Below are 12,245 nucleotides of genomic sequence, written 5' to 3' on the forward strand. Positions count from 1 at the left end.
TTTCCTAGCTGGGCCTTGATGGGGCAGAATGGATTCAGATAAAATTCTCAGAGAAGGGACCACCAGGTAGGGCTTTTGCCTTCTAGGTGCTCCCAAGCCTGGGAGCAAGTACCTGAACAGGCTCTGGCAGAGATGAAGCCGGCAGAGCTCAGGGACAGGTCTGGGCCCCTCCCACTTGTACTGAGTCTTGCTTCAGCATCTGTGTCTCTGACCAGCTGCTATCCCTGGGGTATGTGTCTCCTTGGATGTGTTACTATTTATCAAGCACCTACGATGTGTGTTACCTTGTATGGTTAGTCCATTCAAGATGGCTGTTCTGTTGCTCTCTGTATATCCCCTGCTCTACTAGTCCCTGCTTCACTCACATGACTATCCAATCCTCTTAGTTACAGGGCTTAATTAGTCCCTGGTAACCGATGAGCCCACCTGACATCAATTCCCCCTATAAATGGTAGCCTCCCTCTCCCTCGGGCAGTAAAGACTGCTGCCATATCCTGCCCGCCATCTGCATGGTGGGGTGTTGCTCCAGGACCCTTTGTGTACGATCCCTGTCCAATAAGCCACTGATGTCTTCGCCACTGTCTCCAGGCTCTTTCTTGGGTCTCGAGGCTGGACAACTACAAGGCTTGCAGGCCTGCAGGGTGCAGCCCAACATACCTGCTGTTGTAAGCACTATATATAGTCATCCTCTCAACAAGCTGTGAGGGAGGTATCACTATTGTCCCCATTTTACAGATGAGGAAACTGAGGCATGCAGAAGTTTAACAACTTGTCCTTAGTGGGTGGCAGAGCTGTGATTTAAACCCAGGCAGTCTGACTCCTGAGCCTTAACTCCTCAACTCTTTCCTTCATGGCCTTGGTGCTTGGTAAATACCTAACATGGCCCAGGGCCCATGCAAATGTTGCTTGCTTAATAATCACAACAACCCTTAAAGGTAAGTTCTAATAACCCCATCTTGTAGCTGAAGAAACTGAGGCTTAGGAAGAGGATGTGAACCGACCAAGATCACACAGCTTGTTAAGTGGCAGAGCTGGGATTCAGACCCAGTCCACCTGACTGCAAACCCGGGGTCTGACCATGACCCCATGACCCCACATGTCTCCAGCATCTTGGCCCTGGCCCTATGCATGACCTGCCTCCAGCTGGTCAGCAAGTGTTCAGCAAACTGGGTGGCCCACAACCAATCAAACTCCCTCTCACAACTGTGGGCTTCCTATGGGGAACTGCACCAAGTATTAAAGAGGTCATTCTGGGATTCAGACTGCCCTCATCCAGGCTCCTCTGTATGCACAATAGGCCAGGCTCAGAGCTCAGTCTGTGTGACCAAAGACCCCTGCCTGGAACAGTGTGACCATGAAGAGACAGACCTAGAGAAGATGGTCAATGCACTCAGGCCCTGGGAATGGGGATGGTCCTTGACTGCAGCCCCCTCCCCCAGCGCAGTAGGCACCTTTATAGGCATCCACACACATTCACACAGGACTCTCTCCTGGATGCCCTTTTACCCAACGCAACCCCCAAGTCACGCCTGCCGGTCCTGATGCTCTGGGGCAGTGGGTACTCAGAGGTAGCAGGCCAAGGATACGAGCCTGGCACCAACCCCAGAACCAGTCTGTTTCATTAAGGCTTGATCTCACACACACACACACACACACACACACACACACACACACAGGCACAAGGCGTACACGCGGAGCCCCAGTTACCCCCACACAGACACACCGTCAATGCCACTCGCTCACTGCACAGCTGCAACCCCACACGCCCCCACTCTGCCCCCGCCCCCGGCGCCAGCCCGCAGCCCCGCCCCTCCTGCTCCGGGCCCGGCCCTCCCGAGGACCCGCCCCCTTCCCAGACTGCTTCCGCCCGCGGGGTCCGGCTCAGTATCCGGCGGCTGGAAGGTGAATGAGGCCTGTGCGACTTATGAAGGTGTTTGTGACGCGCAGGATCCCCACCGAGGGCAGCGCCGCGCTCGCCCGGGCCGCAGAGTAAGAGCCCCGCGCCCCTGCAGCGCTCCGCGCGCCGAGTCCCCGCCCTCCGGGCGCGAGTTCTGCGGGTGGCGTCGCGGGAAGGGGCTGCAGAGACCCAGGCGCCGCTCCGGGACCTCGGGCACCCAGTACGCTGGCTGACTCAGCGTCTCCGGGCGGGTCGGGGTAGGCCTCCCGAGGCCCAGTTAGTTATTTTTGGTGGGGCGGACGGCGCGGTCCGTGGCGTCAGATCCGGGATCCTGCGCTTGGGCCTTGGCCGAACTTTCCAACCTGTGCCTGGCCAGGACTGTTTTGGAGTTTGGGGAAGCTTAGAGAAAGTTCTCTGGGGCCCAGCTTTCTCCAGGCCCGTGGCAGTGACGCTGGGACCCGCAGCTCCCCTGGCCCTTGCAGTGTGGGTGGGGGAAAGGGCTGGAGCCCTCCCCAGCCATGGCCCTGGGGAGAGGGAAGACGGCCCATGACACAAGGGACAGGCTGTTAATCTTTTACCCTCTGTGGTCACTTGGCCAGGTCAGGGACCTTAGCAGTCACTGGATTACCTGGTCCCTTTGGACAGTTGGCAGGGGGCCTCTGGTAGCATTTCTTAAATTGAACCCTGCAGGTCAGCCTTGCCAAGTGCTTCATATACGTAAACTCTTAATCCTTCAGTACTGTGAAGTCGGTACAGTAATTCCCACTTTACAGAGAAAACTGGGTCAGGTTAAGTACCTTCCCCAATGACTGTGTGTGGCACAGCTGGGATGTGAACTTTGCTCTGTCAGCTGCAGTCTGAGCCCTGCATTATGCAGGTTTGCACTGCCCATATCAGGCAGGGAGAAGGTGGAACCCAGCCTCAGAGACCAGTGCAAGGGGAAAATGAGATTTGTTCATTTCATTCAATGCAATGAAACCTTTGCTGAGGAATTGCCATGTACCAGGCATTGAGAGGGGAAGAGGGGAGGGCAAAAACAACAAGGGCACTAATGGCGGCAGCTCACACTGCTATAGCGCTGTGCCACCATCAAAGGAGGGTGAAAGGAAGCCTGTGCCTGGGGCTTAGGCGTGGAGGTGCCGCAGCGGGGAATTCTGGGAAGTGCCAGCAGCTCTGTGTCTTGCGCATGTAGATGCTCCGTACGTGTTGGCTGCACAGAATTAAATGTCAAGGGCTGGGAGGTTGGGCAGCACCACGGGGAAACATGCCCCGTGCCCACCAGCCACCATGGAAGTGCCCCCTGAAACTCCTCCATGTTGAACTGCTTTGATCTTGTCCAAGTACAAAGTCAAGAACAAGAGTTTTTCATTTCGTGGACTCATAGGAGAGGATGTGCAACTGGACAGGGAAATCAAGCCCCATCTGATTTCCCCCCACTGGCCTTCCCAACAATAGGCAGCCCAGGCCCGGGAGCTCACTACCTGTGAGGCCTCCTGTAGGGGTAAGAAAGCGCTTCCTTGTGTTGAGCTAAGAGCCGTCCCCGTGACTTTCTCCTTTCACTTTAGGACCCTTTCTGTCCTTGTCAGAGAGCTGTGGTCTGTGACAGCCCTTCACCCTCAGGACAGTTCTGAGGCCACCCACGCCTGACCTTGACTCGCCTCAGCCAGCCCCAGGCAGCTTGAGGCCAGAGCAAGCAGAAGACAATGTTTCCCACTCTGAGAGGGGTCTGCAGGGGGCTGGAGGGGCTTTGGGGGCCCGGGGACACCTGCGGGGCTCCCGCACTTCTGAGCGGTCTTTCCTTTGCCTTCAGCTGTGAGGTGGAGCAGTGGGATTCCGATGAGCCCATCCCCAGCAAGGACCTGGAACGGGGCGTGGCTGGGGCCCATGGCCTGCTCTGCCTCCTCTCTGACCGCATAGACAAGAAGCTCCTGGACGCCGCAGGTGTGTGCACTGGGCAGGCCCGGGGAGGGTCCCAACAGTGTCTTGGCCCTGGTGGACGTATCAGCCTGCTGCTGCTGGTTCCCGAGCGGGTCTTCAGTGACCTCTCTGGGCTCTGAGGGCATTCACTGCAGACCTGGGCCAGAGGGAGCAGTTGTGTGCAGTTCCATATGGCACACACTTTGCCCCTCTCTCCTGGTGGTGAGTCCCCAGAGGGAGGCCTTAGGAGGGCAAAGACCATGGTGTGGAGGAGAGCCAGGGCCCGGGGCCCTCATCCAGCTCTGCTCAGCCTTGCTTTATGACCTTGAGCAGGGCCCTGCCTTTTCTGGACCTGTCTATAGTATGTAGGAGGGCCTTGAATCCCATGAGGAAAGATACAAACAATGCTTTTTCTGCCCAACAGGAGCCAATCTCAAAGTCATCAGCACAATGTCCGTGGGTGTCGACCACTTGGCTTTGGATGAAATCAAGAAGCGGTAAATGCAGCTTGGGCTCTGGAAGCAGGGCCTGGAGTGAGGGGTGACTACCAGAGAGGGAAAAAGAGGAGCTGAGTATTTTTTTCTTCATATTCTTTGACCATTCAGTGAAAACGTAAGGTAGCTGATGATAAGATCTGCTCATATGTGCACACATCAGTGAAGGTAAGGCCGAGCAGGCAGAAGCAGTGGGTAACAGTATCCAGGTGACACCCTTTCACATTCATTCTTTTTTTTGACCCCCACAACAACCCCTTCAAGTAGAAAAGGCAAGTAGTATTATTTCCTTCTTTAGATGAGGAAGTTCAGAAAAGTTAAGTAGTTACTGGCTCCAGACTTTGGACCCCGATCTTCCAACTTATATCCTTCTCAAAATGGGAGATAATCAAGATGGGAATGAGGGCTGGCCATTCCTGAGTGCTCACTTACAGCTCTGAGCTTCCTGACAGGCAGCACGAAGAGTGAACAAAGCTGTATCACGGCAATGTCCCAGCAGTAGAAATTGGTGAAGGTGCTTGAGGCCAGTGTTACCGCCAAATCTTTGATTCGTAGTGGGATCCGTGTGGGCTACACCCCAGATGTCCTGACAGATGCCACGGCCGAACTCGCCGTCTCCCTGCTGCTCACCACCTGTCGCCGGTTGCCTGAGGCCATCGAGGAGGTGAAGAAGTGAGTGAACACTTGGCAGGGAAGTCGACTCTGCTTAGCAGCTGGTACTTGAGCACCAGGTGTCACCCTGGACCAGAGGTGATCCTGTCCCCGGCTGTACCCCAACTAATGAGGGGGGACAGACTCAGGCACAATACTGAAATGCACAGCAGAGCTGAAATAAACAGGGTGTGAAGGGAAATTGTGGGGGAGGAGCGTGGATCAGGGAAGGCTGCGTGGAAGTGGTAGCCGGTGGGCGTCCTCCTGAGCCCTTAGAGGGCCCTGTGCACCATCATGTGGGAATACAAAAGGCTCTGGAAACTGAAGAGTGTTTCATTTCGCTGCAGATACACCAATGTGCTTGATACGGGTGCCACCCCAGATGCTGTTGAGGGTGTTATGTAGAATACAGCATATGTACCTTAACACCTTCCTAAAATCTGAAAATTTAAAAATTCTGGCCTGAGGGTTTCAGATCAGAGATGTGGGTCTGTACATCCACAGTTGGGAAAGGTACTCCAGGTGCGGGGACTGGCTTGAGCAAAGGCCAGGAGGCGTGCAGATGCAGGCTCTCAGAGAATGTGTACTGGGAGAGGGGATTTGAGGTGGGGATGTGGCAGGGACAGAGGCTGCATGGGGCTGACTAGACACTCTCACCCTTCTGTCGAGGGAGTTGGTCCCTTCATTGGAGGTGACTCAAGACAGGCTCTATTCCCCTGTCCACCCAAGGCAACAGGGGTGGGCCTGTGGCTTCCCTGGAGCACTGAGAATACTGTTTTTGGAATCCTACATCCTGGGTTTGCAACCTGCTGCTGTTCCCTGGCTGTGTGACCTCACATAGATTGCCCTTTCTTGTCTCAGTTTTCCCGTCTGCAAAATGGGGGGAGAACCTGTAAGGCCCCTTCCAGCCTTCGGACTCTGTGTCCCCAGTGGCTTTAAAGGAAGAGTCAGTCACGCTGCTTATCGGCAACACCCAGTAGCTATAGGGGTAACGCATGCTCCTCTCAATCCTTGACTGGAGGGCTGGGCCTGTCCCTTGCACCACGGGGTCTGCGCAGCGGCCCTCATCTTTTCCTGAGACCAGAGCCTCTAACCCGTCCCTCTCTCTCCCTGCAGCGGCGGCTGGACCTCGTGGAAGCCCCTGTGGATGTGTGGCTACGGCCTCACACAGAGCACCGTTGGCATCATCGGGCTGGGGCGCATAGGTGAGGCTCCCATCTACCCAGATTGGCACCCTGGCTCTCACGTCTTGGTTTGAGTCTCTGGCACCCGTGTCCAGATGCTGACAATCCTTATTTGGAAAGAGTCACCGTACCTGGGTGCAGTAGGGATACCTCTAGCAAGAAGACACAGCATCGTAAAACACAGGCCAAAAAATAAAATAAGGAGTTCCTTAAGAACTTATTAGGTGATAGAAGCAAGTTGTAAGAGCCAGGGTTCTTTATGATTATAGCTGCATACAGGACAGATGAAAGCGATGATGGCTGCAGAGTCGGGACTTTTAGGAGGGGTTTACTGTGGGAGAGCCCACGCTGCCCCAGGCCTGGGTTCTGGAAGGCATCTGACTCCTAAAGCCTTAATTCAGGAACCAGAGGGTCCAGCGGACAGAGCTTACCTGTGATTCTGAGGCGGGGCAGAGCTACTTTTCTTCCAGTGGCCCCCAGCGCTGGAGAAGCCTGGCATAGGCCGGTGGCTCTCTGGCACCCTGCCTGGTGCAGAGGTGAGGGTGAGGACAGGAGGGGTGCATAAATTGTCCGGCCAGCTAGCAGCCCTGCCTCCCACACTGGAGGGCTGCTTGGAAGAAGCCAGCAGCTTTGGGACGTGCTCTGCGTCTGAAAATCCAGCTGCTCAAGCCTGTCCCGGCAGTGTGTGTGCAAAGGGTCAGGGTCGGGGTGAGTCGGCAGTTGGGCAGCGCCACCAGAAAGTCGGGTGGGGTCTGTGGGTGCACCACCAGAAGCAGAGGGTCCAGAAGGAGGAAGGGGACCGTGTGCTCAGACCTCTGCTGGGCTGCCAGATCCAGTGCTCAGGGAAGGCTAGCAGATGGCCCTCAAGATGGCCAGCACCGTGTGAGGACGGCACGTCAGTCACAGCCACACAGGAGCTGTGGTGCTGCCTTCAGATCCCTGAAGGACTATCACACGGACCCCTGAGGGCAGTGTGGGCTGGCAGGGGGCTGGGTACAGTGTGGCAGGAGTGGTTAATGTTGGGAAGGGCCTCCCCACCCCCACCCTTCCCCCAGGGGCTCCCGCTCTCTGGAGCTGCTGGGCGCTGCCCTGCCCTCTGAGGGACTGGGAACAAGCGCTGACTCTGACTCCTTGCCTCCAGGCCAGGCCATTGCTCGGTGTCTGAAACCATTCGGTGTCCAGAGATTGCTTTACACAGGGCGCCAGCCCAGGCCTCAGGAAGCAGAGGAATTCCAGGCAGAGTTTGGTAAGTAAAACCTCGATTTCCACAGGAACCCCACCTGTGCTCGGCTGGATGGTTCTCCGTGTTTGCTGTAACGGCAGCACTTTGGGGCAGGCTGCAGGAGCTCCATGGTGTCTGTGGTGTGCCTTAGGTGTTGTCTGACCTCCCTGCCCCTGCACGCAGAGGCCCATTCAGGGAGCAAAGGGCCTCACCCAGGCCACACAGTGAGTACCCTCAATGCCAGAGGGACTCCAGGTCTCCTGTCTTGCAGGGTCTTTTATCACCATTGTCCATGTACAAACAGAGCAGCAGGGATGGTGACACATATAAGGAATTGCTGGGAACTTTCACGCAGTTTTCTTAATAAACTGGTGAGCGCTTACCCGCCAGCCTTGTGTCCGGGTGGATCCAGCTCCCTGGCAGGCGCACAGCGTGTTGAGCGGAGGGCAGGCTGGATTTCAGCCACTCCACCCCCTTGGCACATTTTCACATTGGTGAAAGCCAGAGTGGTCCAGATCCCATTGTGTGACCTTGAATAAGCTCCTGCCCCTCTCTGGCCTCAGTTTCCCCACCTTTAGAGCAGGGGGCTGGCTGAATGATGTAACACACCAGGATCCCACGAGGGTCTGTTGACTTTGTGTGGTTATTAGAGTTCTCCACGTAGAGACAAGACCTTCAGGAAGCATCTTGGGAGTTTCCATTATGGGCGGAGGGAGGAATGGTCAAGGTTCCCACCCTCTTGCTGTCTCTAACCTGGGACACAGCACCTGATGGAGCCCTGCCCTCCCCCAGTGTCCACCCAGCAGCTGGCCGCTGAGTCCGATTTCATCGTCGTGGCCTGCTCCTTAACACCTGCAACCAGGGGGCTCTGCAACAAGGACTTCTTCCAGCAGATGAAGAAAACGGCCGTGTTTGTCAACATCAGCAGGTATCCTGGGTCACCAGGCAAGCCTAGAGAGGGGCTGTCCCTGTTGCTGTGACCTGAGGTTTTTCTTCCCCATGGGCTGTCAGTGAGACTCAGGCTGAGCTTACTGCCCTTGATAAACCAATCAACCAGACAACTCAGAAATACAGTAAAGGCCCCAGAGCATGTCCCAGGTGCTCAGAGCAGGGCCTGGCCTGTCTGGTTCCCAGCAGTACCCTTGGCCTTGCTCAGGAAGTGAAGGCACCGTGGCAGCAAGTTACCAGGTAACCCTGTACCTCTAACCACAAAGGGGTGGCCTTAATGTTCTTTACAGCCCTTTGGAGGCCGACCTTCACGGTGCTGAGCCTGGGTCTGTCTGTGTGAGTCAATGACAGCTTGAACCCTCATGGTCCTGGGCAGACAGACCCAAAACCCAGGTTGTCTTGGGTCCTCAAAATGTCCCCAGGGTGCCTTTAGGCCACTGAGCATGTTATGGGGGCAGACCTTCCCTCTCTGCCACTCCAACCGCTTCTTAGCTAGTGCCCTTTGAACCCACTTAAATCAATTTGGAGGCAAAGATGGGCAATGGGAGGGGACTCCAAGGGCTCATCCACCCCAGAGGTGCCTGTAGTTACTGACGTTTAGCTGCAAAGGGGGTGCCTTTGGGGTGGAGTGAACATGCAGGAACACAGGGCTCGCACTGATGCCAACAGTGTCGTTGCTTCCGTCACGTACCCAGTACTTCAGGGCACTGGGTTATTGCTGCACGAGTACCGTTGAGTGCACGATGTGAAGTCTTTAGCAAACCAGATCTCTACTCCAATGGTTCATTGATGGGAAGGATGTCTGCTCACTTGGATGGATGTAGTTGGGTGTATCCTCAGGTCTCTGCCTGCAGTTGGGCAGGTGCCTGACACTTGGCTGCAGTGCTTGTCAGCCGGTGGTCGGGATCCCAACACACATGCAGGCTCTGGGTCCCGTTCATGTAGTGGTGCGTGTAAGTAAGCTTTGATCCTCCTAGCACTCCTGGGAGTTAGGTAGTATTCTCCCTATCATACAGAGGAGGACCCTGAGGCACAGAGAATTTGAGACACTTGCCCAAGGTCACACAGCTCAAAAGTGGCAGGCTGGGGTTCTCTGTATTACTGTACAAACTATAAATAAGTATACTATAAGGCTTACTGCTTTGAAAGTTAGTGCCAAGTGCCAGGTTGATGGGAAAATTCATTCTCTGGGTGGTTCTGCCCTAAAGGCGACCTGGGTAGAGGGAGCTTTGGGGCACCCACATCACTGTCATTCTCAGGGGAGAAGTGGTGGACCAGGACGACCTGTACCAGGCCCTGGCCAGTGGTCAGATTGCAGCTGCTGGACTGGATGTGACAACCCCAGAACCACTGCCTACAAACCACCCTCTCCTGACCCTGAAAAACTGCGGTAAGAACTGCGCTTTACCAGCAACATTTCACCCGGCCCCGGTTCCTTCCCGCCACGGCTTGTGAAGCCGGCTTGCAGTTCTCCCAACACTCGGGTTAAGCACCGTGCCCCCAGAGACACAAGCCACAGCCGCCAGAGGTGGGAGTCGCAGCTCCAAACGCCCTTTCTCAGGCTAAGTTTTAAGTCATACCCTTTTCCCTGTCCCCTAGCCCCCGGGGAGGTAGATGCGTCTGGCATCTCATCCCGTGACACCTTAGTGCAGTGGTTCTCAAACTTTTTTGTTCATCGGTCACCTGGAGGGACTGATCAAACACACGGTGCCGGGCCCCCCCCATGCTTCTGCCTCAGGGATGAGGCCTGAGAATGTGCTCCTAATGTCTCCCACGCTGCTGCTGCCCGTTGGCCGGGGAGCACTGTGAGAACCACTTACTTAGCATTCCTCTTTAGACTCCTCAGTTACCGTTAACAGTTCTTTATATTACGGTCTCTCTGTTCAGCTAGCTGACGTGGTTTCTGCCTCCAGACTAATACATAACCGAGTGGAAGGGGCCTCAGGTTGTCTGGGCCAGTCCCTGTCCTTTACTTACATTCTGGAAGGGAAAACCAAAGAGAAGGGCCGTAGCTGCCTTCCCCACAGTGAATGCTCCCATTATTGGAGCCCTTGGAAACTCTACCATCCCCGCCCCCATGCCCGTCTGAGAGGAACACTGGCTGTGATGGCCAGGCTGTTGCCCGGAGCTGGGAAATCTCCCGTCCCCCCAAGCCCTGGGCCTTTAGCTCGGTGCCCTGGGTACTGCTTTTGAAAGGTGTGCTTTAGGGACGAGTGACCTCACTTGTTCTGCAGTGGGGCCAGAAGCAGCTGTGTGCTGTCCAGCCTTTCATCTAGTTATTTCGGGAGATCAGAAGCCCAGGGCATCACCTGGTTTCACCATCTGATATTTGAAGGGCTGCGTCTAGACAGGCTCCAAGACTCCTTCTAGCCCTGACATTCTTGTGTTCAGGATACGTAATTCTTGTCACCCTTGCATCTGGGTTTCGGTAGCCCTGGGGAAATAGAGTGCTTAGTGAGAGGAGGGAAGGCAAATCTTTTTATTGGCACATCCTAGCCATGAAAAAAGGGCCTGAGTTAAGGCTCCTGAATCACCCTCCTCATTTCCCTTTCTTCCTCTCCTTTCCAGTGATCCTGCCCCACATTGGCAGTGCCACCCATAGAACCCGAAACACCATGTCCTTGTTGGCAGCTAACAACTTGCTGGCTGGCCTGAGAGGGGAGCCGATGCCCAGTGAACTCAAGCTGTAGCCACACGGGAGACACTGAGGCTAGGAGGCAAACGGCCCCGGGATTCTGTCAGATGCGCCCAGGCTTGATTGGACCCACAGGATGGGAGCCAAAGAAAAAAGTCTGATGTGTACTGATTCTATGGAGGGAAGACTGGTGCTCATGGATGTGCTCCCACTTTTGTGGTTGGAAGCATCTGAGCCCAAAGTGTGTAATTCTATTAAATAATTCTCTGAGAGACCACCTGGGCGTGTAACTGGGAGACGCTGAGGACAAGAGCATCTGCTTACATTTTCTAAATCAGGGCCTCTAGTGACCGCAGGTTCTGCTTCCCACCCCCATCCCCACGCATTTTAATTATTAGACCCTGTCCAAACCACCTTACCCCTCATCCTCTGCTAAAATGCCTTCAAGTGTCCCTCACTGAGGACAGAACCACCACAGCCCAGTGGTGACCGTGGCAACTGGACCTGCTCCCTAGACCATCAGACAAATTAAACACACATGGCAAAAAGAACTAGGTATGGTCACAATACTCATTTTTTGGTCAAGACTTATCAAGGTAGGTGGGTTTCTTAATTTTAATTTAAAATTAGTTTCAGCACCTTCATATTTTGTCCCTCGTGTCCATCTCCTCACTCCCCAGGTGAATGCCCTTTTCTAATCACCTCAGTCCTCCTAAGGCCAGGCCACCAGCACTGCCAAAGCCCTGCTCCTGCTGAGGGACCTGGGCTCCAGTTCTTCCCCGCAGCTGAGCCATACTGGAGAGTGGAGTCTTCACCCTGGGAGGCACGTAAGGGAGCGGCAGAAAGCGCAAGATTTGGCAGGCCCACTAGGAGTAAAACTGCGGTGAGAACAACACATCACCCTTGTCCACAGCTCAGAGACAAAGCTCAGGGAAAGCACAAGGGACTGATGACCAATAATTGTTATTAACCACAGCATGAGAGAATTTTCTAGGAAGTTTGGTTTTAAAAAAAAGTACTGGTCACAGCAGGGTTAGCAGAGAAAGCAATACTACTTCATTTTTTTATTTCAACCTTAAAAACCTAAGGCGAAGAAAAAGAACACATAATTAGTTAGAGGCATGAATACAACAAATTTTTTATTTCAAAGTCTCAAATTTTGACCAGCATAGCACCACTGACACAGGTGCCCTGATAGAACCTTATGATTTGGTCACCAGAAATGATTATGCCAAGCTATAATTAAGGCTAACCAATCAAATCCAGGTACCCAATACCAGTTAAAATTCAGGTAGAA

At 54.5% G+C, this 12,245-nt stretch overlaps 1 protein-coding gene across 1 annotated transcript; it reads left to right on the top strand.

Moving 5' to 3' along the window:
* The first annotated feature begins 1,861 nt into the window (after window positions 1–1,861).
* On the top strand, window positions 1,862–11,220 carry GRHPR (glyoxylate and hydroxypyruvate reductase). Its single transcript, XM_029201326.1, has 9 exons — window positions 1,862–1,989; window positions 3,708–3,838; window positions 4,239–4,311; window positions 4,864–4,980; window positions 6,076–6,164; window positions 7,285–7,389; window positions 8,158–8,293; window positions 9,573–9,703; window positions 10,882–11,220. Exons 1-9 carry the CDS (start codon window positions 1,907–1,909, stop codon window positions 11,001–11,003), a joined length of 987 nt encoding a protein of 328 aa, XP_029057159.1. The 5' UTR covers window positions 1,862–1,906; the 3' UTR covers window positions 11,004–11,220.
* The last annotated feature ends 1,025 nt before the right edge of the window (window positions 11,221–12,245 follow it).

This window comes from Monodon monoceros, unplaced genomic scaffold, assembly GCF_005190385.1.
Source record: "Monodon monoceros isolate NGI ecotype Baffin Bay Population unplaced genomic scaffold, NGI_Narwhal_1 Super_Scaffold_5, whole genome shotgun sequence".
Taxonomy (NCBI): Eukaryota; Metazoa; Chordata; class Mammalia; order Artiodactyla; family Monodontidae; genus Monodon; species Monodon monoceros.

Coding starts and splice junctions, on each gene's coding strand:
- GRHPR (XM_029201326.1), top strand. CDS start 1,907: ATGAGGCCTGTGCGACTTATGAAGGTGTTTGTGACGCGCAGGATCCCC. Junction 6,165..7,284: donor CATCGGGCTGGGGCGCATAG/GTGAGGCTCCCA, acceptor CCTTGCCTCCAG/GCCAGGCCATTGCTCGGTGT. Junction 7,390..8,157: donor GGAATTCCAGGCAGAGTTTG/GTAAGTAAAACC, acceptor GCCCTCCCCCAG/TGTCCACCCAGCAGCTGGCC.